The sequence below is a fragment of the Drosophila montana genome, unplaced genomic scaffold (assembly GCF_035044405.1).
Source record: "Drosophila montana isolate Dmon_TW-CO22-7 unplaced genomic scaffold, ASM3504440v1 contig_1_1, whole genome shotgun sequence".
In the NCBI taxonomy this organism is placed as follows: domain Eukaryota; kingdom Metazoa; phylum Arthropoda; class Insecta; order Diptera; family Drosophilidae; genus Drosophila; species Drosophila montana.
In genome coordinates, this window is record NW_026996920.1 from 1,253,240 (window position 1) to 1,272,500 (window position 19,261).

The 19,261-nt window shown below is 39.6% G+C and overlaps 4 protein-coding genes across 8 annotated transcripts; 3 read left to right on the top strand and 1 right to left on the bottom strand.

The window, feature by feature from the left end:
- The first annotated feature begins 1,667 nt into the window (after positions 1 to 1,667).
- On the top strand, positions 1,668 to 2,960 carry Amacr (Alpha-methylacyl-CoA racemase). The gene is made up of 2 exons (XM_064679235.1): positions 1,668 to 1,843; positions 1,898 to 2,960. Exons 1-2 carry the CDS (start codon positions 1,736 to 1,738, stop codon positions 2,915 to 2,917), a joined length of 1,128 nt encoding a protein of 375 aa, XP_064535305.1. The 5' UTR covers positions 1,668 to 1,735; the 3' UTR covers positions 2,918 to 2,960.
- On the bottom strand, positions 2,940 to 11,220 carry Fs(2)Ket (Importin subunit beta Fs(2)Ket). 4 transcript variants are annotated; one of them, XM_064679224.1, is made up of 9 exons: positions 10,894 to 11,220; positions 10,593 to 10,779; positions 9,999 to 10,240; positions 8,343 to 9,371; positions 7,119 to 8,045; positions 6,595 to 7,051; positions 5,580 to 5,727; positions 4,385 to 4,536; positions 2,940 to 4,318 (listed from the first exon to the last, which is right to left on the bottom strand). In XM_064679224.1, the coding sequence occupies exons 2-6, from the start codon at positions 10,648 to 10,650 to the stop codon at positions 6,653 to 6,655; spliced, it is 2,655 nt and encodes an 884-aa protein (XP_064535294.1). In that variant the 5' UTR covers positions 10,651 to 10,779; positions 10,894 to 11,220; the 3' UTR covers positions 2,940 to 4,318; positions 4,385 to 4,536; positions 5,580 to 5,727; positions 6,595 to 6,652. The 4 variants fall into 4 exon arrangements, with proteins under 4 accessions (XP_064535294.1, XP_064535295.1, XP_064535296.1 ...); XM_064679225.1 differs by lacking the exon at positions 5,580 to 5,727; XM_064679226.1 differs by lacking the exons at positions 2,940 to 4,318; positions 4,385 to 4,536; positions 5,580 to 5,727 and adding an exon at positions 6,184 to 6,530 and having other exon boundaries at positions 10,898 to 11,218.
- Positions 11,221 to 11,406: 186 nt separating this feature from the next.
- On the top strand, positions 11,407 to 15,380 carry TM9SF2 (transmembrane 9 superfamily protein member 2). Its single transcript, XM_064679230.1, has 5 exons — positions 11,407 to 11,799; positions 12,926 to 13,120; positions 13,175 to 14,160; positions 14,222 to 14,381; positions 14,463 to 15,380. Exons 1-5 carry the CDS (start codon positions 11,644 to 11,646, stop codon positions 14,964 to 14,966), a joined length of 2,001 nt encoding a protein of 666 aa, XP_064535300.1. The 5' UTR covers positions 11,407 to 11,643; the 3' UTR covers positions 14,967 to 15,380.
- Positions 15,381 to 15,693: 313 nt separating this feature from the next.
- CarT (Carcinine transporter) lies at positions 15,694 to 19,259 on the top strand. 2 transcript variants are annotated; one of them, XM_064679227.1, is made up of 7 exons: positions 15,701 to 15,858; positions 15,918 to 16,142; positions 16,219 to 16,407; positions 16,544 to 16,802; positions 16,865 to 17,456; positions 17,995 to 18,393; positions 18,464 to 19,259. In XM_064679227.1, the coding sequence occupies exons 1-7, from the start codon at positions 15,766 to 15,768 to the stop codon at positions 18,738 to 18,740; spliced, it is 2,034 nt and encodes a 677-aa protein (XP_064535297.1). In that variant the 5' UTR covers positions 15,701 to 15,765; the 3' UTR covers positions 18,741 to 19,259. The 2 variants fall into 2 exon arrangements, with proteins under 2 accessions (XP_064535298.1, XP_064535297.1); XM_064679228.1 differs by lacking the exon at positions 18,464 to 19,259 and having other exon boundaries at positions 15,694 to 15,858; positions 18,074 to 18,246.
- The last annotated feature ends 2 nt before the right edge of the window (positions 19,260 to 19,261 follow it).

The window sequence follows — 19,261 nt, forward strand, 5'->3', positions numbered from 1 at the left end:
CATGTACGTCTGTCCATCCGTATGTATGAACGCAAAGATCTCACAACCTGTAAGAGCTAGAGTCATGCAATTTTGAACATAGGTCCTTGTGCACGCGCATTACGAGTTTGTTTGTCCGATAATCGATAACATGTTCCGTTTCCTAGCAATCGATTAAAATATTCAAATTCTGTTTTTGAGCAAACCGCTTATACTTTAAGAGCTAGAATCACCAAATTTGACATGTGGCCTTTAGTATCCTTCATTTTATATATATTTTAAAATTTTTATTTTTATTGCTGCTACAGTAAACGCGCCCGTGTAAAATGAAAAACTATGCATATCTACGACGTTATTTGTTTTTAATCAGTAGGCTTTTGCCTTTAACTCAATCACAAAACTGAAATTTTTCAAAAATCAGTAGGCCTTTGGGTTTTAATCAAGTTCATTTTGCTGTCAATGACAAATAAATGTTTTTGTGTTTTGGACAAATTCCATTTCTCCTTAATCGGCTTATAATTACTTGACAGTTTAAAAAGTGTAAAAATGGAGAAAAACAACAAAAAACCCATCAGCAACCGAAGCCCCACTAACAACGAGAGTCTGGACGACAAAGACGGTTCACCACAGCCGGATAATTCCTTCAATGAGGGATTTAACGATGAAACTGCTCAATATCTGATATATTTGGATTGTAAGCTGAAAAGATACCCACCCCATACCAGACATATCATAATGCTTAAAATTCGCCAAATTCTCTCTGGAGCCGATAGGGGATTGCTCGATAAGAAAAGCGCCCTGTAATCTAGGCAAATGGATTTTCAACTCCATTTTTTAAATCATATTTGCTGTATCTAAGCCCAATAAGATCAAATATATATAAATAAAGATAAAGACTCTTCCCCAATCTGGTATATGTAAATCTTTTTTTAAATTGTTCTCTTTTATTCTCTGTACTTTAATAGCATAATGAACTTGGTCTACTAGAAATCTATTCACAAATTCGACATTTGTAAACTGAACTATAAAGCTTTAAGCATGATTCTAAGCAGATTGATCAGACAAATTTTAAAAAAGAGTTTAAATTGTAATCATGTTTATTCAAAAGGTCTGTCGAACTTATAGTTCCTTTGTGAAATGAACCGCTGCGTGGATTTAGTGTTGAACAATTTTAAACAGCAATTGGCGGGAGCAAAGCAATACGAAATATTTTTAAATGTCAAAGAAATATTAAATATACTCCTAAATAACTGTCATATTAAGGTAAAATTAAGTTTCTGAGTTGTATTCAGTATTCAATAATTAATAAATTAAGGTAGGAGTAATTTAAATACCTTATCTTGATGTGTTTTAATAATTTTTTTATTTAAAATTGATAACAGCAGTAACTAGCTACTTTTAAATACTTGTAACGGTTGCGTCAATATCGCTCATCTCTATTTAATTTTACCTAACTTTGCTCATTTTGCACTTGCCTATGGCTAATCTGCGTAACTATGAATGTTTTTAATGCAAAATATGAACACATTAACAGAAACTGTTTGCGAGTTTTGAGCGGGTTTAACAGTAACACACACACTCACACACACATCTTATGCATGCCTCTGTTAACATGCTTTATTATGGTATTTTAATACTGGATGTTATCTTTGGCCTGTTGATGAACACACCATGTTGAAATGTACTTTGGGGCCGCGCGCGCTTGTATTCCTATCGGCCAAAGTGCATCATTTTATTTTAGTTTAAGCTTTTCCCGATGCCGTTAAGAGGCGTTAAGGTTTTAGAGTTTGTGGGACTTGCTCCTGGCCCATTGTGTGGCAAAATACTCGCCGACTTTGGCGCCAGCGTTACGCGCATAGACAAGGTAAATGCGAAGTGGACTTGTTAGCCAGTGTAAAAGTACAGAGATTATCTTTAGGTACTAGACAATCCGTTGGATGTACTGCATCATGGGAAACGCACTCTGGTCGTTGATTTAAAAAAGGCTGCGGGCCAGCGGCTTGTACAGCAATTGGCCAAGAAATATGACGTGATAGTTGAACCATTTCGTCCCGGAGTCATGGAGAAGCTTAATTTGGGCCCTGGACAACTTTGCACAGATAATCCGCGCTTAATCTATGCGCGCCTAACGGGATTTGGACAGAAGGGCCGCCAAGCAGCTCGTGCTGGCCATGATCTCAATTATGCAGCAGTATCTGGCGTGCTATCGATGCTGGGCCGGGAGCATGAGAAACCAACGGCGCCCATCAATCTCTTGGCTGACTTTGCGGGCGGAAGCGTTATGTGTGCATTGGGCATATGTGTGGCATTGCTGGAACGCCATAGGTCAGGTCTTGGCCAGGTGGTGGATGCAGCGATGGTGGACGGCGCTGCATACGTGGCCAGCTGGTTATTTATGTCCAGGGAGCTCAGCATATGGAATCAGAGTCAACAGCGTGGAGTCAATCTGCTTGATGGTGGCGCCTATTTCTATGATACCTATAAAACAAAAGATGGACTTTTTATGTCCGTGGCCGCATTGGAGCCCCAGTTCTTCGAGCTGCTTAAGGATCGTTTGCAATTGCCGCAGGAGCTGTCGCAGTATGGAGAAGAACACCAAATCCTTGGCAAGCAGCTATTAACTGATATATTTCTAACAAAATCCCGAGCCGAATGGTCAGCAATATTTGAAGATGTCGACGCGTGTGTCTATCCCGTAGTTGATTGGCAGAAAGTCCAGGAGCATGGTCACAACTCAGAACGCCAGTCATTTGAGCGTGTTGACGACATTTTGGCGCCCCGTCCAGCTCCCCGTCTAAGCCGTACACCTGGTAAATTACGCCGAAATGTGCAAATGGATATACAATCCCTGCTGGATGAGCTGAACATAAAGCCTGAGCAACTGCGTCGACTGCAAGAGGAAGGCGTGTTGTCGTTTCCGATTAATCCAAAACTGTAGGATTACAAATAAAAAACGATCGTTTGTTTTCTTGCATTCAAAATACTTTTATTTTTTCCTTGCACACAAACACAATTACATTTCTTATTTCATCACGTACAAACTATCAGTCATACATTGCTTATTTTTAAGCCGCATTTTATACAAACTTTTCGTTAAAGCGGATGAGTAACCCTACATTAGGTGCAACCTTAACAAAATAGTTTCTCATCTACGCTGTTCGAAAAATCAGAGTATGGCTTTGCAAACCATTTGATTAAAGAACAACTTGAACGGAACACGAGTAGTTTATTTTCGGATTGCATTCATTACGCACACTCTTCACGCATGCCAAATAACTCGTACACGCTTCTAGTAAATTAAATAAAAAGAGATACACACTAGTTTTTTTTACTCATAATTTGATTTTCTAAAGCACCGCGCGTCAGCGTAACCTTTTTGCTGCATATACATATGCGTACATTCATTATATGTGTACACACAATTGGCATACATACATTTTTTTTATTAATATGTTGGTGTTGCGTAAATTTGACTATTTTGCCGTTTGTTTAGTTTGTATCGTACGTCCCGCGTAAAGTAATTAATGATAGTCCTTATGTAGTTGTAAGTATTTATGTATGTATTGTATAAGTAGAAAGTCTCAGTTCTCAGTATAAAATCAGTACCATATGTTTCGTTTTCAATTTGTTTTTATCTCAATCAATGTCATTTTTCGTTTTCATCTAAACTTTTAACACTAGCAACCGTTTTGCTTTCCATTGCAAAATACAATTTTTTTACATTGCTCTGCGCTGCGCGTGGTGCTTTACTCAATGATTCACACACACGCACACACATCCACACATCTATAATATACATGGTCATACATACGTACATATGCAATCACTCAATGAAAGACACCCTACACTCACATCAAGCTTCCGGTTAAATGCACTGAACACGTTAAGGAGTGTCCCTAATGCTCTTGTGTCAACCGATTGTTTATTAAGCATAACTTATATATTATATTGAAGTTATGCTAAATAGTGTAATAACAAAATCAGACCGACAACCATTTCATTACAATTTTAAGTTTTTAATTCATTTTGTGAACCTGGAATGATATTAACAGACACCCACTCACACACACACACAAGCTCACATACACACAATATATCAGTCAAAGTATCGCACACAGGAATACATATGCATAAGTAGCAGACTTCGTTTACAATATTTATCTATATGTGTAAAATTTGTGCAAGATCAGCTCTCAAGGGATTCGTAATGTTTCATTCAGAAAATTTCTCTGCATCACTTTCAGACACGCTTAAATTTACAATACATCAATTGTCATAATTAATCATCATCATTATCATCACACTAGCGCACAAGTTCATCAATCATCAAAAATTACGTCTGGAATAAAGATGTAAAAGATGTTTAATCAATTTTAGTTATGTCTTATAGAATTTATGTACTTACGTTCACATAGTATCCAATAAACCTCCAAGTTCCATTGGGGCGTTAGCTCTCAAACATAGTTCTCATACACGTTGTTTAATCCGGGGATTGAAGCGGCAGAGTTACATTAACAAATCATCCGCCATCCGTAGTTACATTTGAAGGTAGTAATACTAATATAATTATTTTGGCAATTCAAATTGTGTGTATAAACTGTTGTGTATTCAAATATAAATGGATGTATGAATATATTTGGGAAGAAAAATATATAAACTGAACTTTGACTTTTGGACGGCTGTGTAATAATTAGATTAAATCTAATGCCAATCGGGAACGTGAGCTAATATACTTTTTGTATGTACTTAAACAAATAAGATTCGCAACTAAATGAAATGGCATTAGCTTTGTCAAAGCAGAAACTGAATTTCGTTTTGGAATATATTTCGGAATTTTCTTCTTTTTAAGGTTCTCCCGAAAGATATCCTTACATTTTGAAAGGGTGCAGAGAATTCTCAAAAGATTTTAAACGGGATTCCATTTTGGTGGAATTTCTTCTTGTTTTAATTATATTCTTCGTATATAGTGTAAATGTTCGTATGTCCGAATTGATTTCGTTCTTGTGTAGTCCTTATAAGTATGTACATGTGGGTGTGACGAAAGATAAAAATGGTTTCAATCATTTTAATAAACAAGCGTCGTGTTTGTGGTTATGTCCTAAACAGTCCTATATGTTGTCTTTTTATTTCTATGTAATGTATATATGTATGTAAAGTGAAGTACTGTAGTGTTACCCTGGTCCGTTTTCGTTAGTTTAGTTTGGTTGTTAGTTAGTTTGTCTAACTATATATATACAATACAATATGACGCTGCAGGTAGTTGTTTGGTTGTTACTGTATTCGTTATGTTTCATATTTTTGCATATTGTTTTAGTATTTAAAATTAATTGCAAATTATTAGGCGCTACTATGAATATTGAATCAATGACAATTTCACGTTGTAAAAATAATTGTTTGTTTTGTGGGTTCTCCCCTTCTATATTTTTCATTAATTGGGATTTGTTCAGTTTGTATTTTGAATTGGCGTCCGTTTAAAATCTTTTCTTTTTTAGTGTTTATCAATTTGAGTTTGGTACATCGTCTACTTTGAAATTTGCTTATAGCTAAAGTCATTCGTTTTATGTTTGAAGTTCGCTTACTGATCTCTAGAAAAAACTTACATTTAGTAATATCACACAACACGCCACACACGCGCGCATTTGAAGTTTCATACATATAAGGAGTGGGTTCTCTCCTATATAGCACTTCAATCACAAACCATATATAGTTTCAGTTCAGACATCCACATACCTCAGATTCACACTGCAACTAGACGTGGAGATTGGTAGTAATTAATAAAGCATTCATTTACAATTTCACACACTGCTCACAAGTATTACATATATTCGCAGTCGCACATAAAGCACACTCACCCATACACACACACATACTCTCACACATACATACACATATAAACACGCATATAAGCGTTTGTGTGAGCGAAACTCATAGTTGCACGTGAACATACATGCTTCTCTATATATAACTAAGAGTTTCATTTCCACAGCTTATTCAATTTTCTTTTGGATTTTTTACATTGATTATTCTTATAAAGTATGTTGCAGCCATAAGACAATTTTATCCAATATTGCTATGTATTTTAGTTAGTTTTAGGTGTATTGGTTTTTATGTTATATAATATATATTGTTACCGATTTTGTTCTTACATTAGCAACTCAATAGAGACATGGACATTATTTTGAATAACTTTTCTTGTTTGCACTCTTGTTTTTTGTTGTTTTTTTTTTTTGTTTTTGCAATGTATAAAATCGGGTTCTGTTTGTGTCATAACAGGATTCGTTGTGCTAACAGGCTGCTTATATGGTAAAGTTGTCATAATGCTTATAAAGAAAGTCTATGTAATTGGTAATGGGACTTTGATAACGCTTCTTAGGAAATATCGAATTTACTAATGGTCTCACACAAAAATAACAATATAAATATCGTAATCATAGCAGGATTTGGCTTATAAATAAATTTACAAACAAAATTGTCTTAAACTTTAGGCGTCGCACAGCAACAATAAATCGGACAAACAAACTTGCAGATAGAATTTTCGAATTCGGACTGGACTGTAATAAAATGTGTAAATAGCAAAATGAATGTTAAATGCAATAATTGCTACAGGTTACTCACCAGTTTGGCTGCGTACATACATTGGGGGTGGGAACACATTAACAACTAAGAGACCAAATTACTGGGCTATAACCTGACTGTTAATCTTCTTGATCTCCTTGACCGCCCATGTACATAACAATTTGGTACGTTGGCCCTTCGAACGCTTGCCTTCAGCCAGGAACTGAGTGATGATCACATCATCCAGCAAAGGATAGAGACGTGGACCGAAAGAGGTGCATAAATCCCCAATGAAGCCGGCTACACTTGCCATCATCAAGTCCGAGACTTCACCCTCTTGTGCAATGCGCTTTATAAAGCCAATAATGTGCACCAGATGAGGCTCCATGTGAAATACATCCGGATTGGCCGTTTGCTCAACTCCCTTAAGACCTTGAATGATACCGGTGTAGGCCTCTAGGACACTCTCCCGTAGTTCATTAATGTATTCGCTCATATCAGAGTTGGAGGAATCCACCTGTGCAGAAAAAGAGGTATATTATGTAATCGCTGTTAAACACTGGACAGTTAATGATTAATATTACCTGCAAATTGGAAGCTGCCCGTAACATATCCAAAACTACATTCAAATACTTGAGAAACTCGCTCCCAATGCTCAGCGCCATATCGCCAAAAGCGGACAGAATTTGCGGCTTTACACTGCGATGAAGGTTCGGCTCGGACAGATCGTTCATTAATACGGACATTATTTCATCGCAGTAAGGCACCATCAGATGCTTTAGGGCGCGACAAATGTCACCAGTTAGTCCAACGGAAGCACAGCAAACCTGGTATTCTTGATGATTTTTGAGTCCCATTATTAGGAAATCTTTGAAGGCTGGCATGTATTTGACAAATTGGAAGCCCAGTAGCTCGACCAGCGTGGATACAGCCAAGAAGGCATCCTCTTGAACACCACCTGACTTTCCTGCGCTTGAACTAAACATGGTGAGGAGTGCGGTCATAATGGCGTCTGAAATCTGTGGAGCATCCTCCTCGCGCACCTTTCGCAGCACACTCTGGAGCGTAGCACAGAGCAGAGACTGCAGGTCATTAAAGTGACGGCGATCACTGTGGTTGCTGATGTGATTCTCCATCTGCATAACCTGGTTTAGACGTTCCAAGATGACAATGGTGGTGTGCTGCACGACCAGGTAGCAATCCAGAGGTGAATTCTTAATCATGTTCATTAAGGCCTCGTAGGCAGCACTACGCAAATTGGCCTGAGCACCATCTGACCGATCGGTGGCTTCCAACAGCTGTGTGATAATAAACTCAAAGTAAGGCGACAGTGCATACGATTCAGGTGTGTCGCCTTCATTGGTGACGGCAGCTTCGTAGGCGGCATCCGACAACCCTATAAAAGCCCAGCACACATTAGCGGCCACGCGCGGCTCCGACTTAAGACTCTTGACGAAGCACTCGAGCAAAGTTTGTAAATATGTTTTGTTGATGGCTGCTTCTGGAATAATCTGAAAAGCAAGAGGTTTAAAGGTAATTATATGTTATTAAAAAGAAAATTAAATGTACATAATTAGGCATAGAAATATTAATTATCTCAAATTCGAGTGAGGGTAGCTTCGTATTGTAATAAAAATTATTATATACTAGTAATCACATTCTGCGAATAGTATTCGCTGTATTTTGTGCGTAAGAAGCAATGCAACAAACTTATTATAGTTTTGTCACATGATCGGCTTTTTGATCAATAATATATATGCTTATGGAATTAAAAATGATTCGATAAGGTCGCACTGATCTGTACTTACGTCGCATATACGGCCAAAAGTCCAGGCCGTGGTGTCGCGAACTATGACGCTTGAATCGTACATTAGGCGTATCAAAGTGGGCATCGCCTGCTCAACAAGTGGTTTCAGCGTGTTAATTTCCAATCCATTGAGTACTGAGCCAAAAGTCATGACTGCAGCATCGCGATAGCGCCAGTTGGGCGATTCGATGTTATCCTTAATGAACGGCAAGACATGCGGTACAATTTCATCCTCGCAGCAGGTGGCTAACAGCATCAGACAAACTGAGGAAGCTTTGGCCGGACTCCAGGAGTCTTCATCGTCGCATTCGTCTTGATTGGTGAGCTTCTCAACTAGGACCGGCGTTAAGAACTGGAGAGCTCCTCGTGCATAATGCTTAGAGACACGCGGTGGTGCACGACCCTGGTCGGTGGCCTCTTGGCTCTCGATGGCAAGATCGATTTCCTCATCGCTCACATTTGACCAGAATTCAATTCCCTGGAGAGCGATTGCATCATTGTCCGACTTCATGGCCTCCAAGGTTATTGGGAATAGTGCCTGAGCCATGTAGGGCTCCATAAATTGGTAGTACAGTGACATGATCTTTACTAAGCACTGCAAGGCAGCAACACAAATCTGTGTGTCTGTGCACTGCGTGGCCTCACACACCACCTCCATGATGAAGTTTCGTTCCATGTCCTTCTCAAAATTTGCCTTGGTAAACTCGAGAGAGTTGTGTAGCGCCGTCGTTGCAGCCAATCTGACATGATTGCTAGGCTCCTGCTTACGCATTCCATGTATGATGGCCGTAAGTACCTGATTGGACTGGTTTTCAAGTACGCCATATTGGATATCCTGGCAAATGTAACCGATTGCCTCAAGTGCAGCCTCTCGGTGCATTTCGCTGGAGCCCTCATGAACGACTTTGTTGACGAGCGTCTGTATGAGTATGCCCCAGCGATTGATGGGCAACTCAATAACAGCCACATAAGCAACGCATTGTGCTGCGCAAGACGGTCGCGTATTCTCAGTGCCTAAGGCGACAAGTATCTGCGGAGACAAAAAATTGATTTAAATTAATGGATTGCATGCAATATGCAAAAAGCGATAATGTTAAATTAATCAAAACGAATATCACATGACAACAAGAAAGAATGGCTTTTTGCGGCACGCCTTGTAGGATCTTCGCTTACGGTTTTCAGATATGTGAGAAGGATTGTGTAGCTCGTAAATGCATATTTCAGTGTAAAGGTAAAAGTGTAAAAACTAATTTTCGACCGATTCATTTGACTCTGAAGATTTGTCTCATTTGGGTGGTACATGGTAAATTGTGCGGAGATAAGAACTTAACTTAGTCGCCTTTGCCCAACCCAGTTATAAAATCGGTCCTTATGATAATGTGACCAATATCGAGACGTCGACATCAACGCTAAAAGGTCGTCCGGCTAATTCTGACTATGGAAAGTTTGCTTTATATTAGACTAGTTTGCGTAGAAAAAACAGACGGACATGGCTATATCAACTCGGCTACCTACTGATACTGATCAAAAATATATACCCTAAGGGATCGGAGATGTCACCATCAAGACGTAAGACATATTATGACAAAATTGTAATATACACTTTAAGGGTTTAAAAATCAGTATAGCTAGAATGACAAGCATAATCCGTACGTACATTGTTTTTGATTAGCTCTCGCGTTTCCTCGGGAAACTGATGCCAGCGCTCCTGATACTGTTGACTGATCTTCTCGTCCTTGCTCGTCAAGTGATTTTTTAATTGAAGGCCAGCTGCCATGCGCGCCACGGCGCTGTTTGATGTATCCACAAGGATTTTAGACAGTGCTTTGAGAAATTCCGGGAGGTTGCTGGCGGCAGCCTGTTCCAGGAAGTTCTTTGCCGAGAGCAGTTCATTTTTGTCTGCGAGAAGTGAACAAATTTGAGGTTATGTTGCTCAGCTATATACAATATGTTTTTTTTTTCTATATAGTAAAATAAACGTGTGTATGTATATATATATTATATATATATATTTGTCATGCAGATATATATGTATGCAATTGTTGTGTATAGCAACAGAACATACGCTTATGCTACGTTGCAACCCTGCGCAACATACGCGTCACTGCCGCCGACGTTGCGCCGCAGCAAAGCCTATAACAAAATGGCTTTCTGGTTGGCCCTGAGCAACAAAACTTAGGTGCTTTTTATAGGTGCTTGCATCGAATGAAACTGAATGTACAAACATGCTTAAAGGATCTTTATCACTCACCTGGTGAGACCGTCTTCTCCAAGATAACAATTAGTTGGCGTGTTATGTCTGAAGTCATTTTTGCGCTCTTACTTTCGATTTCGTGTAAATGCCGTAGCTGTTAGGGCGCGAATGTGTGGAAATTTTTCGTAATCGCTTAGCTTTCTATGGTGTGTATGTATGTGTAAATATAGACAATACCGAGCAGCTGGTAAATGGGTAAAGAAAAATGAAATATGCTTTGTAAGATCGACATTACGACATACACACTTTGGACATATTCGTGTCGTCCTATAATTGATTTTTTCGCTTTTATACTCACTCACTATGCGTGTCTGTTTCCCTTTGTCTGCGCGTTGCTGATGCTGTGTTGCTATTTCGATTTTGGCTATTTCAACTGTCAAAAAACGCGGGACCAGAGCGACTGTCGCTCAAATTGATTAAATATATAACTTAAATTTGCTTAGCTGCAATTAACTTGGAACAAGAATTTTAATGTTCGATAAAACGTGAATTGTTAAAGAAAGAGAAGCAGGCCGGCTCTGAATAATTCTCGACTCCACATGGAAAAATGCTGCGCGTCGATCTTTCTGCAAGGTGGCAACCCGCGGATTGCGCATAGCTGTCAGTTGCGTTCAAAGTTGATGCGCATCACTAAGAAACACTTAAAAAAGATTACCCGATTTTAAACAAACTACATTTTTATTGAACGGATATATTTATTCGCACAGATTTTACTTTTAAATAAAAGTTTTATCGAAAAAGAAATTTGACTACAAAAGCAACTCTGTTGCCAGTTGCCCAGGTTGGCAGGCCGACTAGTGGCAACGCCACTTTTGCAATTGCACAGTGCTGACGTTTGTTAGACAGACAGACATAAGCCGAAAAAAAAAACAAAATTTGACAATTAAACTCCAACTGAGACTTTAATAGACATCATCGAGAATTTGGCCGAGTCGCCCCACGTACTGATATCATTCCGTTAACGGGTATTACATCAACATTTACTCAAACACTTTCTGGCTCGACATCCACCTGACTGGCTCCGTTTTTTGTTGTCAATTAACAAGGAATGAAACCGTCTCGGTGCCGTTGCACCATGGACCCTTCTCTAATAATTCTAGTGGTGTTGTTTGTTAACACGTCGACGATTTCCGAAGGTTTCTATCTGCCTGGCCTGGCACCGGTGAACTTTTGCAAGAAATCGGATGTGTCAACTACGTGCAAGGTAAGTGTGTGTTGGTTTCATACGTATGTGTACGTGTGTGTTTCTGGTGTTCGCAACATCAGAAAACGGTTCGCTCATTGTTAATGGTCTGCCAGGGAGGTTGCCCCCCCTAACGGAAGAAGTGATAAGCACCCTGAGAGTGATATTGCTTCGTGGTATGTATGTATACTGTGTAGGTGGCGTGCTGACGTAGATCGTAGTGTTTAGCATGTTAGAACTGCTTACATAGTAAATACATAAGGAAGTATGTTAGCACAGTTGGCTGTAAGACGTACGTTTCTGCTGTGCTCTAAATTAGAGCTATGTTTTTCATGAGTCTTAAGCAGATCTTATCATTTTTTTCTCAATTAGTATTTCTCATAAAGCTGTACGTCTATGTCGATAAGGCTATTAATTCTAGTTGACACTTTTAACGAATCTTTTTCTGTTTGGAATAACATGCACTTTTATACCTCTTTGAATGGCTATAATTTATCATATAACATAAAATATTGACGAAAAATAGGATGGATCAAAAAAAAGGGTTTTTGAACATATATAGCTGTCAAAAGCAGAATCGGTGGAAATTGTTTTCTTGTATGAAACATTTTTGTTAGTTTAAAATGCATCTTGATTTCAATAGGAACAATCGGCATTTAAATTACGTGTTTTATTATAATTTAATTTGGTTACAAAGTATGTATCGCATCTCCGATCCCATATAGTATATAAATTCTTGATCTGTATCCACATGCGATTCGTCTATTATAAAACCTTGCATACCAAATCACATATCGGCAATAGGAATAATCGCACGAAGATTAAGTTGTAATATTTTGTTTTCCAAGATTTCTTGGCAATACCGATCCTTACTATGATTCTAGCATATTTGTAAAATCCTATTAACATCGGACTTTCTATCTCAGTTTATGTATACTTTCAATATGTGATTCCGTTATTTAGATGATAATATTAATCAAATGATCATCCTGTAAGCTCTCATATTTATTTTGTATATTGGGAATGTACATAATTGCAGAACTTTGTACCTGGATGAATAATAAAACTGGTTTTTATATCATTCTCTACGGCATACAGTTTTTCGATTAGGCACAGAAATTAAATTTTATCCAAATATGTTTTCCAGTCGGATGTCATTTTGTACGTAAATCGCTTAAATACCGAGGAATCTGTCATTCCTTATGAGTACCATCACTTCGATTTCTGTCTTGGAAGAGAGGAAAACTCCCCGGTTGAGAACCTCGGTCAAGTAGTGTTTGGCGAGCGAATTCGCCCTGGTCCCTATCGCATACAATTTTTGGAGGATGTGGAATGCGCTGTGGTAAGTGAAAATAAAACACAACCATGGCTATCGATGAATTATTTTTAATTTAAGGCTTGCCGCAAAAATTATACTGGCGGCAGTGCGGAAAGCGATCGACGGATGATGGTGCTTAAGAAGGGTATTAGTCTTAATTACCAGCATCATTGGATTGTGGACAATATGCCTGTTACTTGGTGTTATCAGCTTGAGACGGGCAAGCAGTACTGCAGCATTGGCTTTCCGATGGGCTGCTTGGTGCGAACAGATGGCGATGGCTGCCCCATCAATTCGATATACAATCGGCCATTGCACTATTATCCGTTCAATCACGTGGATCTGGAGATAACTTATCATAGTGGCGCTCGCGAGGATTGGGGCATGGGCTTCGGAGGCAGCAGTGGTCGTATCATATCTGTAAAAGTGACCCCGAAATCATTAAATCACGCCGATCCAAATAAGCCAAACTGTTTGGGCACTGAGCCGCTGGCCATACGCGAGAGTTCTCTTAAGAATGGCGAGTTTCTGTCGATCATTTACACGTACAGCGTAAAATTCGTGCAGAACGACGCGGTCAAATGGTCTTCGCGATGGGATTATATACTGGAATCAATGCCACATACGAATATTCAATGGTTCTCGATTCTCAACTCTCTGGTCATTGTGCTGTTTCTAAGTGGTATGGTCGCGATGATAATGCTGCGCACATTGCACAAGGACATCGCGCGATATAATCAAATGGACAGCGGCGAGGATGCACAAGAGGAATTCGGTTGGAAGCTAGTACATGGTGATGTTTTCCGGCCGCCACGTAAGGGTATGCTCTTGTCCGTATTTCTTGGTTCCGGAGTGCAGGTACTGGTAATGGCTATGGTTACTTTGGCTTTTGCTTGCCTTGGATTTTTGTCGCCTGCAAATCGTGGCGCCTTGATGACATGCTCCATGGTGTTGTTTGTGTCGCTGGGAACCCCCGCCGGGTATGTTTCAGCGAGAATCTATAAGAGCTTTGGCGGTGTCAAATGGAAGAGCAACGTCATCCTTACTTCAATCGTATGCCCCGGGTGAGTTGCTATTAAAATCTCGATTACTTGCTTAATTTACAAAAGGGATTCTCTTGCGTAGAGTCGTTTTCTCGCTGTTCTTTGTGATGAATCTAGTGCTTTGGGGAGAGAGCAGCTCTGGCGCTGTGCCTTTTAGCACACTGATTGCCTTGTTGGCTTTGTGGTTTGGAGTCTCAGTACCGTTGACCTTTGTTGGAGCCTACTTTGGTTTTCGCAAGCGAGTAAGTGGCAATATAATACGTATTTTTTTGTTTTTGTAGATGATGTGAATAATGCTGTTAACTTTACTCTTTACATTGCAGTCATTGGAGCATCCAGTGCGTACCAATCAAATACCACGTCAAATACCAGATCAGTCAATCTACACGCAACCTATTCCCGGTATTGTTATGGGAGGCGTTCTGCCGTTCGGCTGCATCTTCATACAGCTGTTCTTTATACTAAGTTCGCTGTGGTCAAATCAGATGTACTACATGTTTGGATTTCTCTTTCTCGTATTTCTAATACTTATCATAACTTGCTCGGAGACAACAATTTTGCTCTGCTATTTTCATCTATGCGCGGAAGATTATCATTGGTGGTGGCGATCGTTTTTGACCTCGGGCTTTACAGCCGTTTATTTGTTCATATATTGTTGCCATTATTTTGTCACAAAACTCTCGATTAAGGACAGCGCTTCGACGTTCCTCTACTTTGGCTATACAGCTATAATGGTATTCCTTTTCTTTTTGCTAACCGGCACAATTGGCTTCTTTGCTTGCTTCTGGTTTATAAGAAAAATCTATAGTGTTGTCAAGGTCGATTAGGCGCATAAATCAAGTAATTATACAAATGTGCGAGCCCGTGTGTTTTGTATGTGTAGCCACAATTTACACTTAAGCCTAATGTGTGTGATTTCTGCGCTGTGGGTGAACAGCCGATTTTCTGTTTAATATAATGAACTTATTAGTATACACATAATACATCATAATGTATATAAATATATGTGAGTAAGTTGTAGTACCGAAGCGCGCAATAATGTTAAGTATAACCAGAAGTACGAGAAAGGGTGAAAATCAATTGTGTAGGTAACATGTTTCAAAAACAGTCTTTTAAATTTTTGGCATGAAGCTTAATCTTTTCAATGTAACGTCCTATTTACGATATAAACATGAATCCGAAAAATTGACAAAACAAATATATATACATAAAAAATAAATTAACTCGCTCCTGTATCGTTATTATTATTAGTATTCTAATTTACTGATTTGTAATTCGAAGTACATTTCCTTTTGTTTATTCGTTAAAACAAAACCAATTAATTTTTAACTAATGCTTGGATTCTAAGGATAATAATCATGATTGTAATCATATGTGTAATATTTTAAAATATGTACTTTAGTTGAAAGTGATTAAAACCCACTTTGGAATTAAAAATTAAATTATAAAACTACAATTTAAATAAGTCGCCCTCTTCCATTCGATATTGAGCAAGGGTTGCAACCCTTTGAAGTGCACCAGAAACGGCAATCGGCACTTTTGAGGCTTCCGCTGAGGTGCAAAATTGTTTTCATTATCATTTGAAGAACATATATTTCAAAGAAGCGTACAATCGATCCCAAATTAATGTCCAGCCAAATTGTGGAAAGTGAGGATGAATTTGATGAGTCTTCGGAGTTGCAACAACACAACAAGCTCGAGGCGCAGCCATCAGTGGATGTGAATAGATTCATTGATTTAGAAATATTTATGATTATTCACATTGGACACCATTTCAGGAAGCCTTCGATTTGGACGATCTGTTGCCAGTCATTGGCGAGTTTGGCAAATATCAGAAACTTTTGGTCTTTGGCATTTGTCTGCCTGCTTGCATACCATGCGGATTTTGTGCCTTTAACCAGCTCTTCATGGCCGACACCCCAGATGACTATTGGTGTCGGGTTCCCGAGCTATTCCAATTGGATCTCGAGCAGCGCAAATATTTGGCCATACCCAAGGAACTGGTAAGCCACTGATCAGGGTGTAATTATAATTATGATTGTATTGTACTTGTAATTGTATTTTCAAACATATATTTAGGAGAACGACGAGATGGTATACAGCAAATGCTACACATACGGTGTCAACTGGACGCAGATGCTCGATTCTGCTGAAGAGAATGGCGGGAATATTACAATTCTGGAGCCCAATAGCAGCTGGCCCCTGGTTAAGTGCAGTCAAGGCTGGGAGTACAACACCAGCACAGTCTGGTCCTCGATTGTGATCGATGTGATTAAAGAAGCCAAGCTACGATTAATCCACATGTAGCCCCACATGTAGAGCAGCTCTTTGTCACTCATTTCCCAATTCACGTCACATCCTGCTCAAGCACAAACACAATAATATCTGTTAAATCCGTTAACAGTTCGATTTGGTATGCGATCAAGACATATATCCCACCATTGGACTGGCGGCCCTCAACAGTGGCGGCCCGGTGGGTGTCTATTTGTTTGGGCTGCTCAACGATCGGGCCGGAAGGAGACTCTCATATTTCACATGTTTGGCCACCCTGCTGGCGGGCAGCTTGATGACATCGCTGAGCAAGGACTTTTGGACATGGGCTGGCAGTCGAGTAGTCGTCGGACTGACTATACCTGCTGTGTACCAGATACCCTTTATCATATGTAAGTCTCTGCCCACACATTAGACACGTCTTTGTACTCCTTATCGTTTGGTTTTTATTTAGCTCTGGAACTTGTGGGCGAGAAATATCGCAGTTTTGTGACCGTCATGACCTGCACCTTCTACACTTCGGGCATAATGCTGCTGTCGTTGGTTACCTATTTGGAGCGGGACTGGGTGCGGCTTTCCTACTACACATCTCTTCCGTTTTATTCCTACTTTCTGTACATATTCATAATGCCCGAATCCCCGCGCTGGCTTCTTATGCGCGGCCGCCTGGAGGAGGCGCTCAGAATACTGGAGAGCATGGCTCGCGTTAATGGTCAACAGTTTCCGGAGGCAGTGCACAGCAAACTGGAGGCGCAAATCAGAAGAGATAAGCTGAAAAAGCAGAAGAAGAAGGTCGCCAACGTAGGCATTGCGGATCTATGCCGCACGCCCAACATGCGGCTGAAGACCATATTGATAACGCTCAGCTGGTTCGCAAATGAGACCGTCTACTTGGGACTCAGCTATTACGGGCCTTCGCTTGGCACCAATCAGTACGTGAGCTTCTTCTTGTCGGCAGTGGTGGAGCTGCCGAGCTACCTGTGCTGCTGGTACTTCATGGACACCTGGGGTCGACGTTGGCCTCTCAGTCTCTCAATGATATTGGGGTAAGTCTATGACTACTTTATTTACACTTCTATCTTCATTAATCCTCACAGCTACGACTCTTATAAATTTGTGCAGTCATTTGTCCAATAGGTAGACTAATGTTCCATAAATGCTTGGAATCTTATATTTTTACTGTAGTTCTTTGTGTAATTAAGGTGCGCCGGAGTTTTAAGCAATTCCACCTATATCATATAACTGTCACTTAAACGATCGATCGAAAATTCAGTTCTTGTATTTCACTTTTTGGCTACCTCCCCTATTCCCCTAAAAATTGTGAGGAATTAATCAATGTTAATCCCATTAAAATGTTCTGTGCTTTCTTTAAAATATTTCACACACAATTTCCTCTCTTTAAAATCTTTAACACCAACAGTTTTAGATTCATTAACCCCATATGGAGAATACCAAGTGCAACGAATTGACTTTCTTTTTATACTTAAATATTCGCGAAAATCTAGAATAAGTCTTTTTGCAATTTAATTGAAATTTCTGAATTCTGAAGTTGAGGGTTTTTTGTTATTTTATTAATTTATTTAGCGGAGTCGCTTGCATTATAACTGTTATGCTGCCCGATGACGCAATAGAAGAGACATTAATCCTATATCTCATATCGAAGGCTCTCCTTTCGGCCTCATTTCTGATCATCTATCCCTTTGCCGGCGAGCTGTATCCGACGCAAGTCCGCGGCATAGGCATCGGTGCCTCAAGCTACATTGGTGGCTTGGGTCTTATTGGGATACCATTTGTCACTTACCTGGGCAAGGAGAACCTGAAGCTGCCGTTGGTAATTATGGGCTTTGTATCGATGCTGGGTGGCATGACTGGCTTGCGTTTGCCGGAAACCCTGCACCATCGTTTGCCCCAGACCATTGAGGAGGGGGAAGAGTTTGGCAAGAATTGGCAGTTTAAGGATTGCTTGCACTGCAAGCCACAGCCGTAAGTCATATGTCGTATGTCGAATGTATCTGTATAATCTCTTGGACACCTTTGCATCGGGCTTTTGCAGCGATGTCCACTCACCGCCAGCTTCCTATGAAAATCTCGATGTATTGGGCGGCTCCTCCAACAATGCTTCTGAGGTCGAACTGGAGCTTAGAGACAGTCGACGTCAACTTCCGCAGCCGCGTATTACGGAACGCACTCCGCTGGAAAACAGTGGCGGGTCCGATGGCAGTACTGGGAGACCGCATCGGGCTTCCATGAAGCGCCTGGTGCGCCAAATGAGCGTCATGGACACACAACGGACCCACGACGGCACCATGCAGCTGACGCATTGGATTTGAGTGTGGGGAACATGGGAATATATTCAATTATTTATATCGGTATATGGCAGATTAAGAACATGATTCTCACACAACTTATTATATGTTCATTAAATTATACTATGCAATCAAAATGATCAAAGAATGAGGATTGTGTAGATCCAGAATAGATCGATGAATAACAAATTCTCCTCTTATAAAGAGGAAATTGGGAAATAAATTTAACATATTTGGCTACGATTGTTATTAACATCGATGAGGATTCTCCTAATTTCCATATAGTATTATCTCAAAAAATAATTTGTTTATGGTTTATATTAGCTGAAGGTCCAGAATATGTTTAACTATACCCGATTAAATATTCGTTAAAGCTTCAAATTTTGGGTTTTAGGGCTTGAAATTATATAAGAAAAGATTATGGTTTGTTTAAGACGCTAACTGTTGTTCCATTGTGTAATTTATATATGATACCATTGTAGAATATATGTTGAATTAAATATATATCAACACAACAAGGAAATACTCAGTGAAAAGCAATAATT